This window comes from Lagenorhynchus albirostris, chromosome 11 (genome assembly GCF_949774975.1).
Source record: "Lagenorhynchus albirostris chromosome 11, mLagAlb1.1, whole genome shotgun sequence".
NCBI lineage: Eukaryota > Metazoa > Chordata > Mammalia > Artiodactyla > Delphinidae > Lagenorhynchus > Lagenorhynchus albirostris.
In genome coordinates, this window is record NC_083105.1 from 73,480,001 (window position 1) to 73,507,488 (window position 27,488).

At 38.6% G+C, this 27,488-nt stretch overlaps 1 protein-coding gene and 1 long non-coding RNA gene across 2 annotated transcripts in view; both read left to right on the forward strand.

Moving 5' to 3' along the window:
* The window catches only part of LOC132529696 (uncharacterized), a 73,865-nt gene extending 48,588 nt beyond the window's left edge, over positions 1–25,277 (forward strand). The window contains exon 3 of the long non-coding RNA XR_009543543.1: positions 24,950–25,277. This is a non-coding gene — a long non-coding RNA (uncharacterized LOC132529696). The remainder of the gene's footprint in view (positions 1–24,949) is intronic.
* LOC132529989 (uncharacterized) overlaps positions 1–27,488 on the forward strand; it is a 139,135-nt gene that overhangs the window by 52,409 nt on the left and 59,238 nt on the right. Inside the window, exons 3-4 of the mRNA XM_060167064.1 lie at positions 25,406–25,541; positions 27,189–27,288. Of these exons, the coding sequence (XP_060023047.1) occupies positions 25,406–25,541; positions 27,189–27,288 (236 nt within the window). The remainder of the gene's footprint in view (positions 1–25,405; positions 25,542–27,188; positions 27,289–27,488) is intronic.

Consider the following 27,488-nt stretch of genomic DNA (forward strand, 5'->3'; position numbering starts at 1 on the left):
TCAATCTGTATATTTTCTTTGGAGAAATGTCTGTTTAGGGCTTCTGCCCATTTTGGGATTGGCTTGTTTGTTTTTTTGATGTTGAGCTGCATGAGCTGCTTGTATATTTTGAGATTAATCCTTTGTCAGTTTCTTCATTTGCAAATATTTTCTCCCATTCTCAGGATTGTCTTTTCATCTTGTTTATGGTTTCCTTTGCTGTGCAAAAGCTTTGACGTTTCATTAGGTCCCATTTGTTTAGTTTTGTTTTTATTTCCATTTCTCTAGGAGGTGGGTCAAAAAGGATCTTGCTGTGATTTATGTCATAGAGTATTCTGCCTATGTTTTTCTCTAAGAGTTTTATAGCGTCTGGTCTTACATTTAGGTCTTTAATCCATTTTGAGCTTATTTTTGTGTATGGTGTTAGGGAGTGTTCTAATTTCATTCTTTTAAATGTAGCTGTCCAGTTTTCCCAGCACCATTATTGAAGAGGCTGTCTTTTCTCCATTGTATATTCTTGCCTCCTTTATGAAAAATAAGGTGACCATATGTGCATGGGTTTCTCTCTGGGCTTTCTATCCTGTTCCATTGATGTATGTTTCTGTCTTTGTGCCAGTACCATACTGTCTTGGTTACTGTACCTTTGTAATATCGTCTGAGGCCTGGGAGCGTAATTCCTCTAGCTCTGTTTTTCTTTCTCAAGATTGCTTTTGGTATTCAGGGTCTTTTGTGTTTCCATACAAATTGTGAAATTTTTTGTTCTAATTCTGTGAAAAATGCCGTTGGTAGTTGGATAGGTATTGCATTGAATCTGTAGATTGCTGTGGGTAGTATTGTCATTTTCACAATATTGATTCTTCCAATCCAAGAACATGGTATATCTCTCCATCTGTTTGTATCATGTTTAATTTCTTTCCTCAGTGTCTTACCGTTTTCTGCATAAAGGTCTTTCGTCTCCTTAGGTAGGTTTATTCCTAGGTATTTTATTCTTTTTGTTGCAGTGGTAAATGGGAGTGTTTCCTTAATTTGTGTTTCAGATTTTTCATTATTAGTATATAGGAATGCAAGAGATTTCTGTTCATTTATTTTGTATCCTGTTATATAACCAAATTCATTTATTAGCTCTAGTAGTGTTCTGGTAGCATCTTTAGGATTCTCTATGTATAGTATCCTGTCATCTGCAAACAGTGACAGCTTTACTTCTTCTTTTCCAATTCGGATTCCTTTTATTTCTTTTTCTTCTCTGATTTCTGTGGCTAGAACTTCCAAAACTATGTTGAATAATAGTGGTGAGAGTGAACAACCTTGTCTTTTTCCTCATCTTAGAGGAAATGGTTTCAGTTTTTCACCATTGAAAACGGTGTTGGCTGTGGGTTTGTCATACATGGCCTTTATTATGTTGAGGCAAGTTCCCTCTATGCCTACTTTCTGGAGGGTTTTTATCGTAAATGGGTGTTGAATTTTGTGGAAAGCTTTTCCTGCATCTATTGAGATGATCATATGGTTTTTCTCCTTCTATTTGTTAATATGGTTTATCACATTGATTGATTTGCATATATTGAAGAATGCTTTCATTCCTGGGATAAACCCCACTTGATCATGGTGTAGGATCCTTTTAATGTGCTGTTGGATTCTGTTTGCTAGTATTTTGTTGAGGATTTTTGCATCTATGTTCATCAGTGATATTGGTCTGTAGTTTTCTTTCTTTGTGACATCTTTGTCTGGTTTTGGTATCAGGGTGATGGTGGCCTCGTAGAATGAGTTTGGGAATGTTTCTCCCTCTGCTATATTTTGGAAGAGTTTGAGAAGGATAGGTGTTAGCTCTTCTCTAAATGTTTGCTAGAACTCGCCTGTGAAACCATCTGGTCCTGGGCTTTTGTTTGTTGGAAGATTTTTAATCACAGTCTCTATTTTGGTGCTTCTGATTGGTGTCTTCATATTTTCTATTTCTTCCTGGTTCAGTCTCAGAAGGTTGTGCATTTCTAAGAATTTGTGTGTTTCTTCCAGGTTGTCCATTTTGTTGGCATAGAGTTGCTTGTAGTGATCTCTCATGATCCATTGTACTTCTGCAGTGTCTGTTGTTACTTCTCCTTTTTCATTTCTAATTCTATTGATTTGAGTCTTCTTCCTTTTTTTCTTAATGAGTCTGGCTAATGGTTTATCAATTTTGTTTATCTTCTCAAAGAACCAGCTTTTAGTTTTATTGATTTTTGCTCTCGTTTCCTTCATTTGTTTTTCATTTATTTCTGATCTGATTTTTATGATTTCTTTCCTTCTGCTAACTTTGGGGGTTTTTTTGTTCTTCTTTCCCTATTTGCTTTAAGTGTAAGGTTAGATTGTTTATTTGAGTTGTTTCTTCCTTCTTGAGGTAGGCTTGTATTGCTATAAACTGCCCTCTTACAACTGCTTTTGCAGCATCCCGTAGGTTTTGCGTCATCGTGTTTTCATTGTCATTCGTTTCTAGGTATTTTTTGATTTCTTCAGTGATCTCTTGGTAATTTAGTAACATATTGTTTAGCCTCCATGTGTTTGTATTTTTTACAGATCTTTTCCTGTAATTGATATCTAGTCTTGTAGCATTATGGTCAGAATAGGTACTTGATACGATTTTAATTTTCTTACATTTACCAGGGCTTGACTTGTGACAAGTCAATATATGATCTATCCTGGAGAATGTTCCATGAGCACTTGAGAAGAAAGCGTATTCTGTTCTTTATGGATGGAATGTTCTATAAATATCAATTAAGTCCATCTTGTTTAATGTGTCATTTAAAGCTTGTGTTTCCTTATTTATTTTCATTTTGGATGATCTGTCCTTTGGTGAAAGTGGGGTGTTAAAGTCCCCTCCTATGATTGTGTTACTGTTGATTTCCCCTTCTATGGCTGTTAGCATTTGCCTTATGTATTGAGGTGCTCCTATTTTAGGTGCGTAGATATTTACAATTGTTATATCTTCTTCTTGGATCGATCCCTTGATGATTATGTAGTGTCCTTCTTTGTCTCTTGTAACAGTCTTTATTTTAAAGTCTATTTTGTCTGATATGAGAATTGCTATTCCAGCTTTCTTTTGATATCCATTTGCATGGAATATCTTTTTCCATCCCCTCACTTTCAGTCTGTATGTGTCCCTAGTATGTGTCTGAAGTGGTTCCTTTGTAGACAGCATATATAGGGGTCTTGTTTTTGTGTCCATTCAGCCAGTCTGTGTCCTTTGGTTGGAGCATTTAATTCATTTACATTAAGGTAGTTATTGATATGTATGTTCCTATTCCCATTTTCTTAATTCTTTTGGGTTTGTTATTGGAGGTTTTTTCCTTCTCTTGTGTTTCCTATCTAGAGAATTTCCTTTAGCATTTGTAGTAAAGCTGGTTTTGTGGTGCTGAATTCTCTTAGCCTTGGCTTGTCTGTAAAGGTTTTAATTTCTCCGTCAAATCTGAATGAGATCCTTGCTGGGTAGAATTATCTTGGTTGTAGGTTTTTCCCTTTCATCACTTTGAATGTGTCTTGCCACTCCCATCTGGCTTGCAGAGTTTCTGCTGAAAGGTCAGTTGTTAACCTTATGGGGATTCCCTTGTATGTTATTTGTTGTTTTCCCTTGCTGCTCTTAATATTTTTTCTTTGTATTTAAGTTTTGATAGTTTGATTAATATGTGTCTTGGCATGTTTCTCCTTGGATATTTCCTGTATGGCACAGTCTGCGCTTCCTGGACTTGATTGCCTATTTCCTTTCCCATATAAGGGAAGTTTCCAACTGTATTCTCCTCAAATATTTTCTCAGTCCCTTTCTTTTTCTCTTCTTCTTCTGTGACCCCTATAATTCGAATGTTGGTGTGTTTAATGTTGTCCCAGAGGTCTCTGAGACTGTCCTCAATTCTTTTTATTCTTTATTCTTTATTCTGCTCTGCAGTAGTTATTTCTACTATTTTATCTTCCAGGTCACTTTTCTGTTCTTCTGCCTCAGTTATTCTGCTGTTGATTCCTTACAGAGAATTTTAAATTTCATTTATCGTGTTCTTCCTCATTGTTTGTTTGCTCCTTAGTTCTTCTAGGTCCTTGTTAAACGTTTCTTGTATTTTCTCCATTCTATTTCCAAGCTTTTGGCTCATGTTTACTATGATTACTCTGAGTTCTTTTTCAGGTGGACTGCCTATTTCCTCCTCATTTGTTTGGTCTGGTGGGTTTTTTCCTTGTTCCTTCATCTGCTGTGTATTTCTCTGTATTCTCATTTTGCTTAACTTACTGTGTTTGGGGTCTCCTTTTTGCAGGCTGCAGGTTCGTATTTTCTGCTGTTTTTGGTGTCTGCCCCCAATGGCTAAGGTAGGTTCAGTGGGTTGTGTAGGCTTCCTGGTGGATGGGAGTGGTGCCTGTGTTCTGGTGGATGAGGCTGCATCTTGTCTTTCAGGTGGGCAGGACCGCATCCTGTGGTGTGTTTTGGGGTGTCTGTGACCTTATTATGATTTTAGGCAGCCTGTGTGCTAATGGGTGGGGTTATGTTCCTCTCTTGCTAGTTGTTTGGCATAGGGTTTCCAGCACTGTAGCTTGCTGGTCGTTGAGTGGAGCTGGGTGTTAGCGTTTAGATGGAGATCTCTGGGAGAGCTTTCGCCTTTTGATATTACGTGGTGCCGGGGGGGGGTCTCTCGTGGACCAATGTCCTGAACTTGGCTCTCCTGCCTCAGAGGCACAGGCCTGACACCCTTCGAGCACCCAGACCCTGTCAGCCACACAGCTCAGAACAAAAGGGAGAAAAAAAGAAAGAAAGTAAAAAATAAATAAAATAAAGTTATAAAAATATTAAAAATTAAAAAAAAATAAAAAGTAATTTAAAAAAAGAAAGAAAGAAAGAAGAGAGCAACCAAACCAAAAAAGAAATCCACCAATGATAACAAGCCCTATAAACTATACTAAAAAGCAAAGAAACAAAAGACGTACAGACAGAACCATAGGACAAATGGTATAAGCAAAGCTATACAGACAAAATCACAGAAAGTCCACCGCCTCAATTTTGGGATGATTCATTGTCTATTCAGGTATTCCACTGCTGGGATAGATTTCCCTTTTTCTTCTTTGTTCGCACAGCTCCTGGGGCTCAGCTTTGGATTTGGCCCCGCCTCTGCGTGTAGGTCACCTGAGGGCGTCTTTTCTTCACCCAGACAGTACAGGGTTAAAGGAGCAGCCGCTTCGGGGGCTCTGGCTCACTCAGGCCGGGGGGAGGGTGGGGTACGGAGTGCGGGGCGAGCCTGCCGCAGCAGAGGCCAGCGTGATGTTGCACCAGCCTGAGGCGCGCCGTGCGTTCTCCCGCGGAAGTTGTCCCTGGAATTCGGGACCCTGGCAATGGCGGACTGCAAAAGCTCCCGGGAGGGGAAGTGTGGACAGTGGCTTGTGCTTTCACACAGGATTCTTGGTGGCTGCAGCAGCAGCCTTAGCATCTTATGCCTGTTTCTGGGGTCCGCGCTGATAGCCGCGGCTCGCGCCCATCTCTGGAGCTCGTTTCAGCAGTGCTTTATTAATCCCCTCTCCTTGTGCACCCTGAAACAGTGGTGTCTTGCCTCTTAGGCAGATCCAGACATTTTCCTGGACTCCCTCCCAGCTAGCTGTGTCACACTAGCCTCCTTCAGGCTGTGTTCACGCAGCCAACCCCAGTCCTCTACCTGGGATCTCACCTCTGAAGCCCGAGCCTCAGCTCCCAGCCCCCACCTGCCCTGGCAGGTGAGCAGAGAAGCCTCTGAGGCTGCACCGATCTGTGCGGGACGCTCTCCGCTTTGCCTTTCGCACCCCTGTTGCTGTGCTCTCCTCCGTGTCTCCAAAGCTTCCCCCCACCCACTGCTCCCTGTCTCTACCAGTGAAGGGGCTTCATAGTGTGTGGAAACTTTTCCTCCTTCACAGCTCCCTCCCAAAGGTGCAGGTCCCATCCCTATTCTTTTGTCTCTGTGTTTTCTTTTTTCTTTTGCCCTACCCAAGTACGTGGGGAGTTTCTTGCCTTTTGGGAAGTCTGAGGTCTTCTGCCAGTGTTCAGTAGGTGTTCTGTAGTTGTTCCACATGTAGATGTATTTCTGATGTATTTGTGGAGAGGAAGGTGATCTCCACGTCTTACTCCTCTGCCATCTTGAAGGTTCATTCATATTTTAAATACTCTTCAGAGCACAATTTTTAAACTTCTATTTCTCTAAACATAATTATTTAATAATTAAGAGGTGTCAAAATATTACAGTTGGTTTTTCTTGTCATTCTGTTTGTTTGTTTGATCCCATATTGTATCTTGGAGATTTGGGGGCAACTTATATTCTGTAGCAGTATACAGTATACATGCACAATGTTTTAAAAATCTGATGTATAAATATTGAGTTTTACTGTCACCTAGATGGCAGATATGCAAAAAATAAATTCATTAAAATATTTCTAATGTCCTGGTTTTAAAATAGGGAGCACTTTCTCAATGTTCATCTCCTCGCATAGTCATAAAGTTTCCTACTTTAACAAAAGTCACTTGGTTCTCTGCGCGCCAATGAACTTGAATGTTAAATTTACAAGTTCATGCTAATGTGTTCTCTGCTAAATTTGGGAAAGTTTCTTTCTGTGTATCCATTGATATTTCACTATTTGTCATGGTGGTGTAAATGCTTGGGTTAGCTTGACCTAAAGGCATCCAAATTCATGGAAATGAATGTGGAAATGGGACGATATAATTAAATATCACAATTAATGGGCTTGATGCTCCTATTTCATTCTTCACACAAACATATTAAAAGTAGATTTTTTTTATAAGACTTGGTTCTATATATAGTTCAGCCAGAAGTAAAATTATTCCTAAATCACCCTGTCTCTCAACCTAATGCATCAGCTTCAGCCTGTACACATAATGACAGTCAGACCTTGATTGGCTTTTTTCTCTTCCAACTGGTGGTGTAGACAGCAAACAGGAACCCTGTCTGAGAAGAGTTTGTGTATAGACCCAGAGAAAAATTTTAACACGGCACTGTTGTTTATGTTATGATCAACCAAATTTATTGATCCAGTCATTTATTTATTTGTTCTTACAAAGTCCTGTATTCATCCATCCAGCACATTTCCTGAATACTTACCATGCACCAAATACTGAAACTACAGTAATAAGCAAAGCAGACATAGCCCACGTAGTCCCGGATTTCATAATTTGGAAAGCACAGCTGGACTAGAGTTACCGTTAGGAAAAATACGTTCAAATATAATTAATCACACAAATATGTGAAATGAATAATAAACATATGATGCTGTAAAAGCAACGAGACCCAGTATTTTCAGGAGGTCAAAGAAAGGCTTTGTTGTGTCAGTGCCATTTGAACTGAGATGGGAAGGATGCATTAACTAAACAATGGCGGTGATGGGGAAAGTAATCACTAGCTATCTGACCTCAGACAGGTTACTTAACCAGTTTATGCATCAGTTTTCTCATCTATCAAATAACAAGGTTAATAGTACCTACTTTGTAGGGTCTGGTGAGGATTTGGTAAGAGTTTAGGACTGTGTTCACTACATGGGCTCTATGTAAATATTACATATTGTGGTTACATGGCATTTTTACCCATAGTTTGCTAAGTTAGAAACATACTGAAGAAAATAAAAATAATTAAATAATACTGAATGTTGATTTCAGATTTATTCAAAGTAAGATGCAAGTGATAAATAAAACTTTCCATACAAAAAGTCACAGTTCAGGTAGGGAGACAACATGGAAAATGTTGAAAGCGATGAAAATGATGATGTGAACTGCTTACAATATATGCATTATGAAATGACACCTAGGAAAACTGGAAATCAATGAAGTTGTGTTAATTGCTATTTTTTCTGGAAAGGGAAGATGGATGCTTGCAATAAACTTAAATGAAAGATTTTTAGAAATGGTGCCCTGGGAACAGAGAGGCACAAAAGCATGCTCATAATTTTGTGGCTTGGGCTGAAGCATTTCTCAAATGTCCTTGAAAGTTTCCAAAGACAGTCTTTCCTCAGGAAAGTATTTCTCCTGTGAGTAAATAATGTTCTTGCCTAGAAATGAAATGCAGTAATATATTACATTGCAAGTGAACTGTTAGCAAGACTGGCAGCAGAAGTTCAGAAACAAATGTCGCATTGCAATCTAGAGTTTGAGGCTCTGTATCTGAACTTCCATAACTTCTAAAGGGATGCCCTTTGTATGAAATCAAAATAGTCCAGAGAAGAATTTTGACTTCTCTTTACTTAACTATTAGAAGGATTTATTTGGAATTATTATTGTGTCATGCATGTTCTGCCTTAAATTTTCTGTGGTTGAGTTGCACAATTGATAAGCTAAGGTTTCTTTTCACCATAAAAAGGCTCCTTTTAAGGAGTCCTATAATAATGACATTTAAAATACTTGCTTGCTTTTGAAGAAAGCTTCATGCTTGGGCTTCCCTGGTGGTGCAGTGGTTGAGAGTCCGCCTGCCGATGCAGGGGACACAGGGTCGTGCCCTGGTCCGGGAAGATCCCACATGCCGTGGAGCAGCTGGGCCCGTGAGCCATGGCTGCTGAGCCTGCGCATCCGGAGCCTGTGCTCCGCAACAGGAGAGGCCACAACAGTGAGAGGCCCACGTACCGAAAAAAAAAAAAAGAAAAGAAAGCTTCATGCTTTCCAAAGTGCTTTATAAATGCATTTCTATGAGGCAGGTGGAACATGTCCTGTCAACAGTATTTTACAGAAAAGAAAATGGAGGCTGTAAAGGAAAGCTGCTTGGTCAAGGTCATTCAGTGCGTTAGGCGAGTTTTCATCACAGGAGTACTCACAGTTGAGCAGGGAATCCAGCAGGGAAAGCTTAAGGCTTTAGTCTATCTTTACACACGTATTTTTGCATAAATGAAAAATTTACCCAAAATGAAGTGCATTAGGTACCTAGTACTGCCTTCTTGTTCCTTAGAGTCTGGTGAGGGATATAGACTGAGCATATTCTATCCCAATGAAGATAACTTAGATTATTCTGAGGATGATCACTTGGGCTTCAGAATCTGAATTCCAGCTTGACCCCTTACATGAAGGAAGTTACTTAATCTTTCAGAGCCTGTTTCTCCATCCCTTAAATGGCAATTTGAATGCTCTCTTATATGTTTATTAACTCATTCACTTAACAAAGCACCTGCTAGATCTCAAGTACTCTGCTAAGAATGGTGAAGCTTTTCTAGGAAGCCAGAAGGCATCCTTCAGTGGATAGCGGAGGTCAAGAGAGGTTAGAGTTAACACTTGAATTTGACAGTGGGAGAAGATGAAAGGTTCACACGGCAAGGAAAAGAGAAAAAGACTATTATACAGGTTAAAGAGCTAGACCTGGAGATATTTGGAGTGACAAAATTTCTGAATTTTGATGTACCATACTTCCTGCCTCAGTTTCCACATCTTGGAAGTGGGAATAATGATTAAACATGTTTCACAGTATTCATTTGGTAGAGATTAAATGAGGATTAAATAAGCATGGAAAGTGGCATAGGACAAATTTGATAAATTATTATGTATGAAAGTGTGTATAAATAAAATCAACTGCCATGACCCCTCTTCGTACCGAGTGATCACAGCACGCTTTAATTTTCTAGCTGAGTCTGGATATGGATTCGTAACTTTATTCAAACAGTGTATCAGGCACCACTTAACCTTTGGATTGGCTGGAAATTTTTGCTCCTCTGCTCTAATACAATTTAATTTTAATTTTGGTTTTTAAGGTACATGGGTATAAATAAGAAGAGTGTTAAAGAAATGTATTTCAGATTTTAAATTAAAAAATGTAGAAAAACTTTCTTTTACTATTTTTCATTTTACCTTTGGGTGCACTGATCAGCTACGTTTTCTTCTGCACCCAGGCAAAAGGGATTCTGAAGAAAACACTTAAAAATTTTGATTTCATATATAAGATAGTGGGAGCCTCTGCCTGCTTGATTTACATTTGTGCTCACCTTCCACTTTATGTGGGAAGGGGCATACGAGTAAAGGAAATTTTTATATGATTTCAAGTTATTTAATTCCTGATATTATATTTAGCCATGATAGAGTGTTATGATTTGCCTACAACATCCATCCTTCCTTTTCTGGTACCTTACCTTGTTCAGAGAGGACTTGTGCCTGTTCTGCTTTGAATTTCTCAACCAGTTCAGCTGCTAAAAATCACAGGTGAAGCTTAGTTTCTGCTGATTTAACCCACCCAGTCGAGATAGAGTTTCTCATTTTATTCAGCAAATATTTACTATGCCTTAAAAAAAGATTTTTAAAAAAATGCATGGTCTTATTCGCTAATGCTGCTGGGAATTAATTAATTAAGTTTTAGGTTCACAGTAAAATTGAGCACAAGGTACAGAGATTTCCCACACATTCCTCTGGTGGGAATGTAATAAATTGGTACAGCCACTGTGGAAAACAGTACGGAGGTTCCTCAAAAGCTAAAAATAGAATTACCATATGATCCAGCAATCCCACTCCTGGGCATATATCCAGACAAAACTATAATTCAAAAAGATACATGCACCCCAATGTTCGCAGCATCATAGAGGCGTTATTTACGATTGCCAAGACGTGGAAACAACCTGAGTGTCCATCAACAGATCAATGGATAAAGAAGATTATATATATATATACATATAAAATTTAAATTTATATATTTGCATACATATATATATAAATACTACTCAGCCATAAAAAAGAATGAAATTAATTTTGCCATTTGCAGCAACATGGATGGACTTGGAGGGCATTATTCTAAGAGAAACAAGTCAGACAGAGAAAGATAAATACTGTATGATATCGCTTATATGTGGAATCTAAGAAATAAAACAAACTGGTGAATATAACATAAAAGAAGCAGACTCACAGATATAGAGAACAAACTAGTAATTGCCAGTGGGGGAGGGGGGAAAGGCAATTTAAGAGTTGGAATTGGGAAGTGGGAAGTACAAACTATTTGGTGTAAAGTAGGCTCCAGGATGTATTATACAACAGGGGGAATATAGCCAATATTTTGTAATAAATGGAAAGTAGTCTTTAAAATTGTATAAAAATATTTTCTTTTTTAAAAAAGATACTTCTTAGCTGATAGAAGCTTTAGAAGTCTACAGAGGCAGATAATTTTTAAATTGCAGCATATAACTTCTGGAGCCTGGCTGACATTCTCATAGAAAGCCGCATGAAAATTACTTTCAAAGGCATTCATCACCTTAGCTTGCAGGAGTCTGTTCCTTCAGTGTGTATTAGTCCATGGTGCATCCTTACTTTGACTTATCTGTGAGGTTCACTTCTCGCCCCCAGAAGCAAAGCCTGCAGAGGGGCAACTTGTTTGGCTTGGGAGCCTGCCCAATATGAAAAGTTTGCAGGCAAAATCAGAAAGAACAGCTGCAGGAGGAGAGATGAGGGTTGCCGACAGCTAATGATTCAGAAAGCAATTTGCATGAGAGCCTTCTGCTTAACAGGAGGCAGCATGTGCTGGGCAATGGTTTACCATCCACTGCCAAGCTGGTTTCTACACCCTGAGTCCTCATTCCATCAAAACACGTGTCCTGAGGGAACGCCCAGCCACCAGCTTCCACTTACCTGAGTTAGCATGACCTGCCATCTAGAATTTCAGAGAGCTTTTCATTTATTAACTCACATGAATCTACTTTATCCTGAGGCTCTGGATACTAGTCCCATGCAAACTGACTTAATAACAAACATTTAAGTGCAAATCCAAGGTCATCTAGATAATATTCTTTGACAGCTTATTGCATATGAGGCACTGTACTGTGCACTTTTTATACCATATCGGACTTCATAACAGACCTCTGAAGTGGGTGGTTAAGTTTCCTGCCAAGGGATCCATACACAAGAAACGATAATCAGAAAAGACCAAAGTATTATTTATTACTAGTGAGCTAGCCGCTGTTACTTCATTTTGGAATTCTAATTGAGGCTTTCCTTCTCTCTTTCTCTTGCCCCCAAATCACAGATGACTAGGTCATGGGACAAGCTTAAGCTAACATGCCTTATTCTGTGAATCATAAGCTGAGCTACTGGGACAGAACCATGTGACACGTTTGTCACTTTCAAATGTAATAATTCTACCCATTGCTCCATAGATGTTCTGGTTACTGACCAATAACATTAACAATTCCTCTTCCAAGAATAGGATGGAGGGGAAAGGCAGTGGATCTCCTATGCCTCCCAAACATGTGAAGGCCGAAGCATGGTGGGAGGAGAAGCATATCTCTTTGTAATATGTTTTATTCCCTGTTTTATAGATGTGCATATGGAAGATTAGAAAGGCTGAGTAACTTGTCCATGTCATGTAGCCCATGCTTTTAACTTTTTTATTATACCACTTATCCTTCTCACCTATCAATTTGCCTTTTATACTGATGTCCTGAGAAACAGACCACTGTATGGTATAGAAATGAACAACCATAAATAAGCTGGAAATGCATTTCTATTTACATTAACTAAGATAGTCACTTGTTTCTTTTAAGTGAGGTCCTCCACCTTTTTAGGGACCTGAGTAAACTAATGATGTGCTTCCATTGATTAAACAAGAATTCTCCAATATTCCATAGAAGAATCATACATTTCTTTAAGCCCTGTGTATGCTTCTAGGGTTTAGATTCTAAATCAAATAGGTTTCTGTTTTTCATTAAAAAAAAACGAACACAGGACTTCACTTGTAAATTTATTAACTTTTTTTTTTCTGTCTAGCAACAAGCAGTGACTATTGTTGGGTTGGTGGACATAATAAAGATGGCCATTCAGAAAATCACAAATTTTAGGAACTCTAGCATTCATGTAGCTCAGAACTGTAAGAAGAGACCAGAGGAAGATCAACATGCTTTAAAGTATATTACAAATCAATATTGAAATAGAGCTTAACATATAATTCATCTGGAAAGAAGCTCAGAACATGATTGCCAGTTATTTAATATTCTGGTCAAAGACAATGGAAGCACTATTAAAGTATGGCATTTTGACTGCCATTGGAAAGGTCAGGTTTCAAACAGCAGTGCACTAGTTGTGCTCAAAATGACTAAAGAATGATGAATAATTAAGTGAAGAGGAAATGGGAGACCTGCATTCTAATCTTGTTTTGGCCACTGATGGGAATCATGTGGACTGTAAGCCCATCACACAGTCATTTACCACCTTGGTTTTCTCACCTGTAAAATGAGGGAGTGACTATAGTTCTTTAATAATCCTTGATGATCTTTAGCGCTATGATTCTAGAAGCATCTTGATTTAATGCAGTTTGAGGATTTATGTCTAAACTCTAGCAAGCAGAAAAATGTTCTTTTATTTCTAAAATGGACTTGACATTGCGTTAACAGAGCAAATGAAATCTTTTGAAGATTGTTCAAAGAATCACCAACTTAAAATTCATCTCCATTGTTGGTTTTTATTGTCTGTTTAACTCTTACTAGATCTATAATAGTTTTATTTATTTTCCTTTGCACCTGGACTGGCAGCCTGTGTGGTTGGAGAAACACATCACCATTTATTTTAGATACTTTGTTATCAGAGCCAACTCTGTAATCTTTGCTCTGCCCGTGAATTATTTATTTAATTTGATGTGTTTTTTCCTGGATTCATAGTACATGTGTAAATGTACATAGTACATTTCCTTTTGTCATGATGCTTCTTTCCATTTATGGGACTGTAAATACAGCTGACTAAACCTCTCTAGTGGCCGAATACATATCAGGTCTTTTGTGTGAAGGATGCTAGCTAATCTTCCCGTTCATAGGCTGACTACATTTTTATTCATTTGCTTTTTTTCTACTCACCCCTGACAGTAGTATCTGTGGAATAAATAAAATAATGATACCTACTACTTATTTAACTCGGATCAGAAAACTTGACCTTTTCCTAATTTTTTACATTTGCTAGCTTTGTGGCAATATGCACCCCTATTTTTCTCTGAATCTCAGTTCACCCTCTACATGGGAATAATTATGCCTACCATACAACGTGGTGATCATAAAAGAAATTCTACCCATCTACTACCATATTGGGGAAAAATATTTGGATTGACTTTGACCAGACTTGGAGGCACATGTTTGCAGTGGCCTGTTTGAAAATACTGACTACATGGGGTACAGTGGGATACTCCGAAGGCACCTTACAGAGGTAGATAATATCTCTCCCAGGGCATCAACGCTAAAAGTGAGAAGCATTTTGATTTCTCATCAAGAAAGTAATGTTCTATGATGTTAATGGTTCTTAACTTTTGGTGATTCATTGAAATCTCCTGGGGAGCTTTTGATACTCTTAAAGCCCAGCCTGTAATTTATACCAATTAAATATGAATTTCTGGGGGTTGGACTGAGGCATTGGTATATTTTAAGGTTTGCAGAATGTAATGGTTAATTTTAAGTGTCAACTCTCAACAATATCCTGAGATACACAGATATTTTGCTAAACATTATTTCTGGGTGGGTCTGTGAGGGTGTTCCCAGATGAGATTAGCGTTTGAATTGGTAGATGGAGTAAAGCAGATTTCCCTCTCCAGTGTAGGTGGGCCTCATCCCATCTCTTGAGGGCCCCAAAAGAATAAAAAGTCAGAGGAAAGGAGAATTTGCTCTCTCTGCCTGAGTGTTTGATCTGATCCCCTGCCCTCTGACTGTGGCTTACATCAGTTCCGAAAACTACACCCCTGGATTTCCTAGTTTCCAGCTTATATTTAATATACAATATATTTAATATGTTTAATATCAATTACATATGTTAAAGCAGTTACATATATTACATTATATTTATTATATATCTCCTGTTGGTTCTGTTTCTCTGGAGTACCCTGACTAATATGGTGCTTCCAATACACTGTGAATATTGAGAACTACTATATATGTTAAAATACTATGGCTAAGGTATTACAAAAGTGGATGCCCTGACAGTGCAGTTTTGCTTCTTAAATGGGCAACTCAATGAGGATAAGTAGCAATGTAAATTATTTTTTTCATTTTAAATGGTGGCCAGTCATATATATATATAAACACTTTGGGAGGCTATAAGACACTAATTAAAAGAACTTATAGGATATAAGCACTAAAACCACATCGACTCGCCACTCAGTAGAAGGAATTCTAAGCCCCAGTTATAGAAACCTCCATACCTGAATCATTGGAAAAGATGTAGAAAAGACTCTAAAACGATTGAAATTTTCAGAGATCCCTTGTGACCCTTTTGGAGGTCATGATATCAGGACTCACTGTCCCCTGAGTCTTGTTTTGTAATACAGAGAGGGACCCACAGTTACATAGTAAATTGACACCTGAGACTTGTTTTTTTTTCAGCTAGAAGTGGAAAGGAGAAATATCTTTCACTGAAGCAAAGAGTAGAGGTATAAGTGGGGAAGACAAGGTAAAGAAAGAGAAAAGAATCCATTTAGAGAAGACGTGCTCTTGGGGCAAGCCCTGGACATACAGTCATTTATATATCCTATTTCAGGATACATTGCATGCTTTACTGTAAGTAAGCATTTAATGATTTGTCTTCCACATACTTTGCTTCATTAAAGAGATTCACTTCTGCTGGCATTTTGTTTCATGGGATCCCAGGCCCTTAGCATGGTCCCTTAGTAAAGTATCTGTGGAATGAATCAGTCAATATGTCCTCAAACTCAGTACCCTTCTCAAATCAGTTACCTGCTTTATATCATAACTGAGATTATATTATCATAGTGTTAGGACTCAAAGGGAAATATGATCTCGATTTTAGAAGTTGACGTCATCTGTTTTATCACCTCATCCAATGTAAGAATTCATGCTATAAAAGTACTGGTAATCTGGCCTCTGTTTGAGCACTCCTCGTATCTTGAATGCTCTACTTGGTGAGTTAAGTCATCCAGCATACGAACAGCTATAATTTCTACAAAGTACTTCCTTATAGTTGCCTTCCTGAAGCATGTCACCCATTGGTCTTAGCTTGACCTGATGGAACTACAGAGAAAAACATTTGAGTTTCAAACACCCATGTTTGCACTTCACATCTTTGTAGTCCATTATCACACAACTGAAGTCTACTTTTCTTCAGGAAAACATCTAATGTTTTTTCCTAAAAATCCTGTGAAAGTATGTCTAGGCCCTTCCCCATCTTGTTTATTGATGTTTGTACTTGCTTTTGTTTTCTAAAATACTCCCAAAAAGGCAATGCTCAGAACTGGATCTAGTGCTTCTGACATGGTCCTTTTGAGACAGAATGAGACAACATATGCAAAAAAGGAAATCTATATTTCTATTAAGTACAATTGTCTAATTCTTATATCATAAAATCTGCATGTGTTTGTTTCCAAAATAAAAATACAGAATAGTATAAATATACAATATTTTATATAATAGAATATAGATATAGAGTAGTATGGAAAAAACCCCCTGAAGTCATTCAAAATAACCCATTACCCAAAGAAAAGTACTTTCAGATCCATTCATCTCTGCTTTTTATCTCCCTATATTGTGTGTATGTTCATTTGTGTGAACATCACACAAACATACTAATATATACACATAGTTTAACGTAAATAAAAACATAATGTTTTAAACCCGTTTTAAAATTTAATGTAAGCATTGGACATTATTACATAGTTATAAATTTAATTCTGCATCAAAGTTTGCAAACTCTTGGCTGACTAGTTAAATTCAGCCCGTAGACATTTTATTTCCCACCCCCCCAGTCCCACCCCCGGGCCTGCACAACATCCGAAAAGCCTAGGCATGTTGCAGCTTCTCCTGAAAAGTGGACAGTCTGGTGATACTTGGTGTGCAGCCTTACCTGGATGTGGGGGAAGTTGAAGCGCAGGTACATCTGATGCCCTGGGAGGTGTTCTCCAACGAGAGCTTCATCGTCAGCGTTTCCTGTTTGATGCAAACAGCCTGCAAGAACAGCCCCTCCTGGGTGAATTTGTGTTCCCGGAACATGATCATTTTAATAGCTGTAGCTCTAGGCAGTGGTTGTATACCACCATTCATTTCATAAATCCCCTTTCGGTAGACCTTAATGTTGGTTCCTTGTTTCTCCTATTATAAATAGTGTTGCAGCAAATATCTTTTTCACCCAGTTGCTTGATAGTCTTATGATGAGCTCCCAGACTAGATGTGGAATTGTGTGGCCAAAGTAGACTTCGAGGTCTCAGAACTTGTTTTAGTCTTTTACACATCATGAGAACCACAAAAACAGCCTTTATTTTTCACTTGCACTCTGTTAAGCAAACACGTGACCACTCTATATGTAAAAACAATTTTAAAAAATAGAGTTGTTCAAAAATACATAGTAATTAAATTAATATTTTATGGTAGAAAAATTATAAAATACAGAAAAATGTAAAGGAAAAATATAAATACACTTGCAGAACTCTGAGATAAATATTTTCTTTTCCATTTTTGCATTTTCCCACTTATATATGCATATATATTTATATAAACATATATATTTACATATATTTTATACATACATTATTTAATAAGGATAAGCTATACTGTTTATATAATTTTTATTTCTAGTACCTTTTCACCTAATGTTATCAGGACAATTTCCCACATGATCTAATATTCCTCATTTAGAAAATTTAAAAATTATTTAATATTTCAACATATGATATCACTTATTTAAACAATACCCTATTGTTGGAAACAAATTATTTCCAAGTTTTTCTTTTTTACAAATAGTATTCCAGTTAATGCCATGGTACCTAGATTTCTGTGAAATCCTTAGAATAAATTTCTACACATGTACTCACTAGGTCAAATATCCAACTCGTGCAGACAATTTTTTAAAAATCTATATTCAGACCTTGACATTCACAACTATATTAAGTATATTGATTTCATTTGTTTTGCTCTTTTGTTTTCACCCTGTTGATAGATAGGTAGGCAGATAGAGAGAGAGATAGGCATTTCTTTTAATTTAATACGTCTCTCATTGATCTTGTTGCCTCATGTCTCTGCCTCTTCTAAATATTTTTGCACAGTTTTGGCGTTAACTGGGTGTTTTGCCAAAAAGTCAGTTCAGTGTTCCTCAGATAGTTGTTCAATACTGCCCACCTCTTCAGGTGCTGAAAAAGGAAATTCTAATGATTTGTTAACACTTGTTAATATAGATAAGATTAAGGCCCCAATTTTCTTATGAAAGCTTACTACTTGGGGCTGGTTTCACAGAAATATCATAACATTATATGCAGTCAAGTTGCACTGATATTCCATATGAGGAAACAAAATCTGTGAAAGGATTTAAATATGAAAATAATTATGTAAATGATAAGTATTATTTATTATTAAGTATAATTAGTAGTTGTCAAGCAGATCCTTTTCTCCCAAAGAGCCACAAATCTTTGAAAATGAATGCTTGCAATTAATAATATTTAGATAGGGGAAAAATGAGTTTTTCTCAGCTTTTCCATCATAGCCTAGATACTGCCAGGCAAACAACTTGATAGAATCAGTGGAAGCTTAAACAGGTGATAATCTCCTCTTGCTCTCCAATTTATCACTAAATGGCTTTTCTGTGGATTGCAATCCTTGAAAGGTTGTAATTGTAGCCTTCTGCTATATTTACCATTAGAAAATTTCTTTTTACATGGAGCGTGCTGTTCTAATAAGCAGTGGGTTTTTCACAAACTGGTGTATCATTCACAATGATTAGGTTCCCCCTTATTTGAACTGGTGCATAAAATGCCACTTATGTTTTTTTTTTAACTTAATTTTATTTATTATTTTATGCAGCAGGTTCTCATTAGTTATCCATTTTATACATATTAGTGTATATATGTCAATCCCAATCTCCCAATTCATCCCACCACCACCCTCCCCTCGCCACTTTCCCCCCTTGGTGTCCATACATTGGTTCTCTACATCTGTGTTCTCTACATCATGTTTTTAAATGATTTTTTCTCTTTGCCTTTCCTGTTAGTGTAACCGGAGGTGGGGTCTAGCTGCTCGCCGCTCAAAAGCAAGTAAAGAGGCAAGGTTGGTGGAAAGGAAAGTTTACTTTGTTTTGGGTGCCGGCGACCAGGGGGTGTGGGAGGGAGGACGCCTGTCCGAAGGCCAACTCCCCGCACCCACCCAATGAGGGGGCAAGAGCTTTTGTAGACGGAGGGAGGGGGGCTACACGCAGAAACAGCACAGTCAGCTCTGACCGTCATCTTGAAATTGGTCATCGGTGGTCTGACCAGTGTCATCTTGATTGTTTTAAGTACAGTTAGTCTTCAGTTCCAGGGTCGGTTCGTTCTCATTTCTTTGAGGCCAGTTCTCAGAATTGTGAATTGTGGCAGCTTATGTCATGCCTACAGTCTGGTCATCATGTACTTAACTTCTTCACCTAGTGGGGTTTCACACAGCTCACAGGATATGGCTCAGAATATTATCTATAGCCACTGAGGAGGAACTAAAGGTCCTTAACTTTGCTTACTGATAAATTATTATTGTTTTGTCCTGTTTGACTGCTTTTATTTTTTGCTTCTGCATTTTCTCACTTCTCTGATTAAACTTAATTTTGGGCTAAAGTTTTTCCACAGACAAAAAGCAGGCAGAGGACATGGTTAGGGGAAAGGATCATAGGGTCCTGCTCTGTCTCATTAGGAGTCTCATTTAGGTGCATAGTTAATGTCTGCATCGCTTGGCCTCTGCTAGAAGAGGAGTGAGGTGCACAGGACGCCCACGGCCTGCTCAGAAAGCCTACAAACATTGGAAAGGGATGGCGGTATCTGCCACACTGTCAACCTGTTCTACTCGGTGTGCTACTGCTGTTATAGCACATGCTGAGCTGTCAGTAAAAGTCAGTCAAAGCATTCTGTGTAGCGTAGGGAGGTGTGGGAAAAGGGGTCATTCCAGTTGCATAAAGATGATGCATCTGGTTGGCAAGAGGGCCCATATTCATGTTTAATCATGTATGGAGCCTCTGTCCTCCTTCCTGGTCCCCGTTACTCATCTGTTCAGGTCTCCCTGCCTCCCTGACCGCCTCCCCCATCTTCCCAGCTGCTCATCTCTGTACTTGATTCAGAGTATCTATGAGAGTCGGCCCTGAGCTGCAGGGCCCGATCTCTGCAAAAATGGATTGGTCTGTCGTGAGCCGCACAAAACAAAACGAAAATCAGGAAACGAGTGAAAGCATCTGTGAGCTAAAGTGGAATAATTATACCTCGGTACCCTGTTTATAAAGATATATAGCAGACTTCCTGCCATATTATCACCATATTATCAGTAAGCGTACTTTTTTTTTTTTCCTTTTAGTGAAGAGAGAATGCTTTTATGTCAGTCTATTCATGCTTAAGACTCACAGTGCCTATTGTCTATAACTGTGAGATACAACTCGGGAAGGATATAGATGGAGTATTTGGCTTCAATAAAGTGGGTGGAGCAGGAAATGGGCCCTACACCTGGCCCTGTTTACAACGAGTGACTTGTTAAAAATGAGCATCTATACCAGGAAAAATTAATCAGCATATGTAACCATAAGGAAGGTGGAAAGTGCTGATCACATACATTGCTCAGGTGCTGTCAGAGAGATTCTGGGGCTGATGGAGGCTATACAAGCCCTAGCATCAGATGGGAACAACTCTCTCCCCCACAAGCTAGCCCGCTTTCCCCCTTCCTAAAGGCAGGCCCTTACAAATGTGGTGTCTGGGGTGGTCCTCTAATTTTCCCTAATCTGTGTGTGGCTGTGGAATGAGATAGAGCTAACGTGCAAACAAAGGGTAGTGAAAATGACATGAGCTCTGGAGTGAGACAGAACTGCATCCAGATCCCATCCCTATCATGGATTTAGTTACGTAAATTGAACAAGTTCCTTAAATTCTCTGAACTGCAGTTGCCTTGTCTGTGAGGTAGAAATCAGGTCAGTCTTTACTGGGTTATTGTATGCATTATAAATAATATATATAAAAGGCCTAGCATGGCACTGACATAAAACAGACACTCAAAGTGGTAACTGTTACTATAACTCAGGAAAACTACTCTGCCCAACATAGGCAGTTCTAAAGTGAAACAATATATAATAAAATCTTATTCAGAAGAACTTACAAGTAGGCAGTGGATTGGGTAGCTGTATCCTATGGCTAGGTCTCAGTGCATCAATTCATATCCATGGAGATTCTCAACATGTAGTAGATGCAACGTATTTCCAATTAATATCATCATAAGAACTAAACCTCTGTATTTCTTTGGTTTCTAAGAAATTTTCAACCTTAATAATATGTTAGAGTACTTCTGGGTTTAGCTCTTACTAAATTATAAATAAATGCTATCATTTTATACCTAAGATGCATGGTTCACTCAGTGCAGGTGGGGGAAAACTGAATGTTTTAGACTGGCTAACTCTGGCTTGCTGAAGTTCTGGTACACGGGCTAAGTGGTGAAGTCAGTAAAGCTGATGAGGTTTCATTTCTAAATGTACTAGGACTAGGTCAAGATGCTAGTTTCCAACTGCATATATCCTTTCTGATGATGATCTTTTTTTTTTTTTTTTTTTTTTTTGCTTGAGTGTAAAGATACTCCTTTCTCTGTATTTTTGAGAAAATGTTAGCTTGGCTGTCCCAAGCTAACATATGACGTTACGTTAGCTAAAAACTATGACTATGAAAGAGTGACTTCAGTGACTCAGTGCTTCCCACTTGGTAATTTCTCTCACCCTCAGGAGTAGCCTCAAATGCTAGCTCCCATCAATTACTGGATGCCCCATATTTTCCCAGCATCATTATAATCACTCCTATCAGTTCAGCACCCGTAATGAGCCAGGCTGCTTATCCATTTACAACCTTCACTGCTTTATATATATTAGCTCAGTTTGCTACCTCTTGTCCCCCTCAAGCCAATATCAAATGTTTATTAATTAGGTAAAAATGGTATTAACCGCTTACATCAGGAAGGGCAAAAGGGTATCATCTTGAGTGCCCATTTTGAATGAGTGGTAATGGTTGGCAGAAGCACTGAATTAAACAAATTTAAGCTCTGTCCAGCCTTAGGGGGGAAGAATGCCGTGATTGATTAGCAATGTCTGCCTTGGTTAAAAGAAAAAAGAATAGAAATAGGTTGAGTGACTTGCAGGACGGAAAGGATGGGGATTCTCGGGCTCAATTTCCTTGCTGTTTATAAGCTTCTTAGAGACACAGGTAATGTTTCAACTTTCCATCATGTTGCCACAGTGTTCATTTCCAAATCATTTATTTCTTCACTCCTCCATTTATTCCTGCTGAATTCTCCTGGACTCAGAAACTTCACACACTCTATTCCCTTATGTTGAGCCTCACATACTTCCAAGTGGCTTCCAAGTGGCCTCCAAGGGTGGCCTTGTCCTGTTTATCCCGAGAAATTCCCCCAGGTTAATATGTGTCGCAACGTCTTTCTCTTTTATACTATAGAACTTGTATGAATTTGTAATTATTTGTTAGAATGTTTTCTTGTTAATTTACTGTTTCCCTCACTGAACTCTAAATTCCATGAGCCCAAGGACCGCATCTCTTTTTTTGACAAGCCACCTTATTTATACCCGGCACACACATCTGGGAAAGAGTAGACATTTAATAAATATTTGTTGAAACAGCAAATCCACTAAACTTTGGAGATTCAAACTTAATAAAACATGGATCCTGGCTTCACAGAACTCATATTGTAGTGAAGCAGAAAGTTGATTAAGTAAATGATTATGATGCAATGTGATAAAAGAAACATAGACGTAAGGAAATATCACTGCCTGCCTGGATCAGGGGGCAGGTGTTGGGGACGCATTCTAAAAGTGATGTCAAGATTGAAGAGTAAGGAGTAAAAATGGACCTTTTAAGAAAAATCAAGCACTGCAACTTGTGCGATTTGAATTTGATATGTTCCACCATTAAAGTTTTTTTTAAATCAAGCAGGGTATATTAACATGCATCTGTAGTATTGCCCTAAAAGCATGTTAAAAGAAATATGGATGTCTTACCTACAGAGGCACACAATTAGGCTTTTCCCTCAAGGTATTCTTAGTGTTAACCCTTTATATTGCTTTTTACTTGATGTACCCACTAATTGTTCTGATCCAGTGACCTTGATGAAATTTTTGGTCATTTGCAACAGTGTCAGTGGGGATTATGTGAGCACGAGTCTTTCAGAATTTTAAGTAGAAAATGGCTCAAGCATCTCCTACAGTTAGGGTACATGTGGTTACAGTAGAATAATTTAGAGAAGTGAAATTGGGTTTGTCTCTTTAGGTTTAAATATATGACTTGGGGATAATAAAGGAAAATCATTACTAGCACAACAAGGGATATTTAAAATAAAAGATGGTTTTAGGTACACCACTAACTTTCTTACAGCATCAATGATAAATTGTTAGGTATTATATTGATGGTAGCAGGCGGTAACATGTCCCTTTGTAGTTGAAGCTTTTTTTAAAGCTTATTTTTATTTTTTTTAACACCTTTATTGGAGTATAATTGCTTTACAATGGTGTGTTAGTTTCTGCTTTATAACAAAGTGAATCAGCTATACACATACATATATCCCCATATCTCCTCCCTCTTGCATCTTCCTCCCTCCCACCCTCCCTATCCCACCCCTCTAAGTGGTCACAAAGCACCGAGCTGATCTCCCTGTGCTATGCAGCTGCTTCCCACTAGCTATCTATTTTACATTTGGTAGTGTATATATGTCCATGCCACTCTCTCACTACGTCCCAGCTTACCCTTCCCCCTCCCCGTGTCCTCAAGTCCATTCTCTACATCTGCGTCTTTATTCCTGTCCTGCCCCTAGGTTCTTCAGAGCCTTTTTTTTTTTTTTAGATTCCATATATATGTGTTAGCATACAGTATTTGTTTTTCTCTTTCTGACTTACTTCACTCTGTATGACAGACTCTAGGTCCATCCACCTCACTACAAATAACGCAATTTCATTTCTTTTTATGGCTGAGTAATATTCCATTGCATATATGTGCCACATCTTTATCCATTCATCCGTCGATGGACACTTAGGTTGCTAGTTGAAGCTTTTTTGTACAAATAAGCTGGAGGGGGGTTTTTTTGGCTCGATTATATATTTATTCTTTATATATTTATTCTCTGCCTTATTCTAAGGCAGAGAGGAAGAAAGGGAGGGATAGACTAAGAAAGTATGGAGCAAAACATTTCCTTAAATCACATTTAAAATAAGGTAGAGTGTAGTAAAATACAGGAAGGTAGACTGAAAGGCAACAGTAAATTTTTTTTAAAGAACTTTTATAATTATATTACATCACTTGACAGAGCTGTAGTGCTTTGTGTAGGCCTTTAAAACTTCCCCCAAACATGTTCATTCACCTTGATTCAGTCATGTGCACAGAAGTTCCTTGTTGGGTTGGTAAAGCAGAATCATATCCAGGCTCTAGCTAGATCCAAACACTATTGCAGTTCTGTACAAACCTGTGTGGTATGTACAGTTAGAAACAATAATATGTAAACCTGTTCCCCTTTGGTACATTGATCATTTCCTAAACTTATTTCACCTGTACCCACCACCCCTCCCCCCCCCACACACACAAAGCACTAATACCCCTGTATGATATATTAAATGTGTTGATTTGGATAACTAGAATTTGATGGACAGAATTCCTCCAGCAAGAGGGAGTTTTAGGTAGAATGGAAGAGAAACTCATGGAAACGCTTGAATGGTCCTTTCCTTGATTCCACAAAATGAGTAAGACTGATCGGGTCCCTTTAATATGCAGCATCCATATTGCATTTGTTCTTACATTTTATGCTGTAATTAAATAGAGTAAAAGTTATTGAGTGAATATTAAGTTTATTGGGTAGCTGAGTTGATAATTGTATTTTATTTTTGTGCATTGGAAATCTATGTACATTTATATTGTAGGAATATGGCAATGCTCCAAGAAAAATGAGAAATTCACTGGTAATTTCCCACCCAAAGAGAGCCATTGTTAACGTTTTAATATTATACTCTTTGTGTCAGTTTGTGTTTTAGTCAAAAATGGCATCTTATTGCTTGAATTTGCATTTCACCGATTATGTGATAAAAACTCCTTTTTAGGGCTTCCCTGGTGGCGCAGTGGTTGAGAGTCTGCCTGCCGATGCAGGGGACGCGGATTCGTGCCCCGGTCCGGGAAGATCCCACATGCCGCGGAGCGGCTGGGCCCGCGAGCCATGGCCGCTGAGCCTGCGCGTCCGGAGCCTGTGCTCCGCAACGGGAGAGGCCACAACAGTGAGAGGCCCGTGTACCGGAAAAAAAAAAAACAAACAAAACTCCGTTTTAATTTAATTTTTCTTAAGGTAACATTGGTTACCGCTTCTCAGCTCGAAATTCACTCTTTTGTTACTTGCTCTGTGAAAAGTGCTATGGGTCCTTTAAATAGTTTTTCCTTGGCCAGCTCGTGTGATGTTAGGCTTTCCTAATTGATGGCACCTGAGGAAGGTGTTGCTTCGTGATGCCCCGGTGCTTGCTGGGAAGGCTCTTGGTGGCGTCTTCAGCACCCACTCACTCCTGCAGCTCCGAGGGCGTCGTCAGCCCTGCTCCCGGGGCTCACAACTTCTCCGGTAGTCGGCTTCAGCAGTGCGCAGAGAGAGCAGTGGACGACAGCTTCCGTCGGCATCTTCTATCAAGCAGTTTTGGAGTAGCGCCTCAGGTGAGAAATCTCCCCGTGCATAGTTTTACTGGAACCCTAGAATGTGGATTTCCAGCAACTTACAGAGGGCATATTTCCAGAAAGTTCCACCATGAGACACCACAGCAGCTTCTTTACCATCCAGTGAGCCACAGTCATGCTCTTTTCAACCAGGTCTGGACCTCAGTCCTGTGGGCAGGGAGGAGGAGGTCTTCTTTTCAACTGGAGGGTTAGCAGCTCTCCTTATTTCTGCTAACTGTGTGTTTTGGCATTCTCTTTACTTGTCGCTGGCCATTCCTTCCTTACTCTAATCCTCTTTCATAATTAATAGTTTTTTCATTACACTTTCCATGCTCAAATTACTGTTTGTTTTTCTTCTGGTTGGACCCAGAATAATAACTAAATAATCTAATATTAGTGTGTTATTGTTTTATTTTAAAACCCATTTTTCACATTTTTTTGTTTCTACATCATTATTTTAATGGTTTCATAGTAGTCCATGTAGTAGTAAATACTTCATGCCTATTGTTATACAGTTTATAATATATGTTTTCATTTTCACAATTGTAGACAATGCTTTAGTGAACATCTTGGTACACATCCTTTGCTCCTATCCATAATGATTTTCATTAGTTCTCAGTCATTTGGACATTTTAGTCAGAGGCAAATGATGAACACACCACGTAAAGTGCTTTATATATATCCAGGGGAATACTGAACATATTATTTAGTGCCATAGCAAAACATCAGAAAAAAGTGAGGAAATCATGATTTTTATTGTCTTCTGCCAAACTCTCATAGCAAGAATCTGAAAAATCTCTGGTGAAACACAACTGAAACTAGATTTGAGATTGAGCCATTAAATCCCAGTTATCACCAATCACTTCTGGCTGCTTCTGATTAAACACTTTCTTTGTGTTTACGATTGGGGAATCCACCTCATGAAAAGAATGGCAAATGGGAAAGAAGTAAATGATTCAGAATATCTTGGTCGTTCCTGGGAGAGAGTGCTCTGACAAAGCAAACGGTTTACCTGAATGTCTTAAGCAAACTGACCTTGGCTGATTTCCTGTGCTTACAGAAAAGAACTGCTGTAGCTTCAGCTGGAAACCCTAAGCCAGTGGCTCAGTGGTGGTTTTTTTGACGTGCCTGCGTCACAGGTATAAACAATCTGCGATGTTGAGCTAAACATACCTAAACTGCTGAGGATCTTTCAGGTTAATTTAAACCAACAGGGAATGATCCTGACTGGCAACAATAGAAGATTCTCTCCCAGCAGGAAGTGCATGGGGGCATCCCTTCTAGATCAGACATGCTTCAGAGACTGCTTCTGGAAGCGGTCGTCTTAATTGAATGTTTGTGTCTGAATGTTTGTTGCTCACAGATGTTTCTCACCAATACTGTTGAGCCTTTTGGTGGTTTCTAAAAGAGGCTATGTTAATCTCAGAACAAGGAGATACAACATATATGACGTGTAATCACACTATAATGATAAAAATAGACACATGCCATCATTGTTGTCATGGGCATTATCAACAACACAACACAATCACTGTAACTTATTGGGCACCTGTTATGTAGACAACACGTCTCTTGTCCATGGATTAGTGTAGTTAATCCTCACAAAGCTCTTAAGAAGTAAGTACCAATAATATCCCCATTTTACAGATGAAGACACTGAGGAAGAGAAAAGTTAAGAATTTGCCTATGATCAGTTATCCATCTGTTCAGCCAGTGCACAAATTACACTGCCCAACTCCAAGATCAGGTGAGTACAATGGCCTGAACACCATGCTTTACTGCTTCCCACATATTTAGGAGCTAAAAGAAATCAAGTAGTGGACCTTAAAGAAAATCTTCCTCTACCTTCGTTCAACTCTTTTCGCTTTCATTGTGGTGGAGTCTGTGAGAGACTTAATGTATCATGTAGAATTATCAAGTTAAATGACTGCATTTTTCCCCTTAATT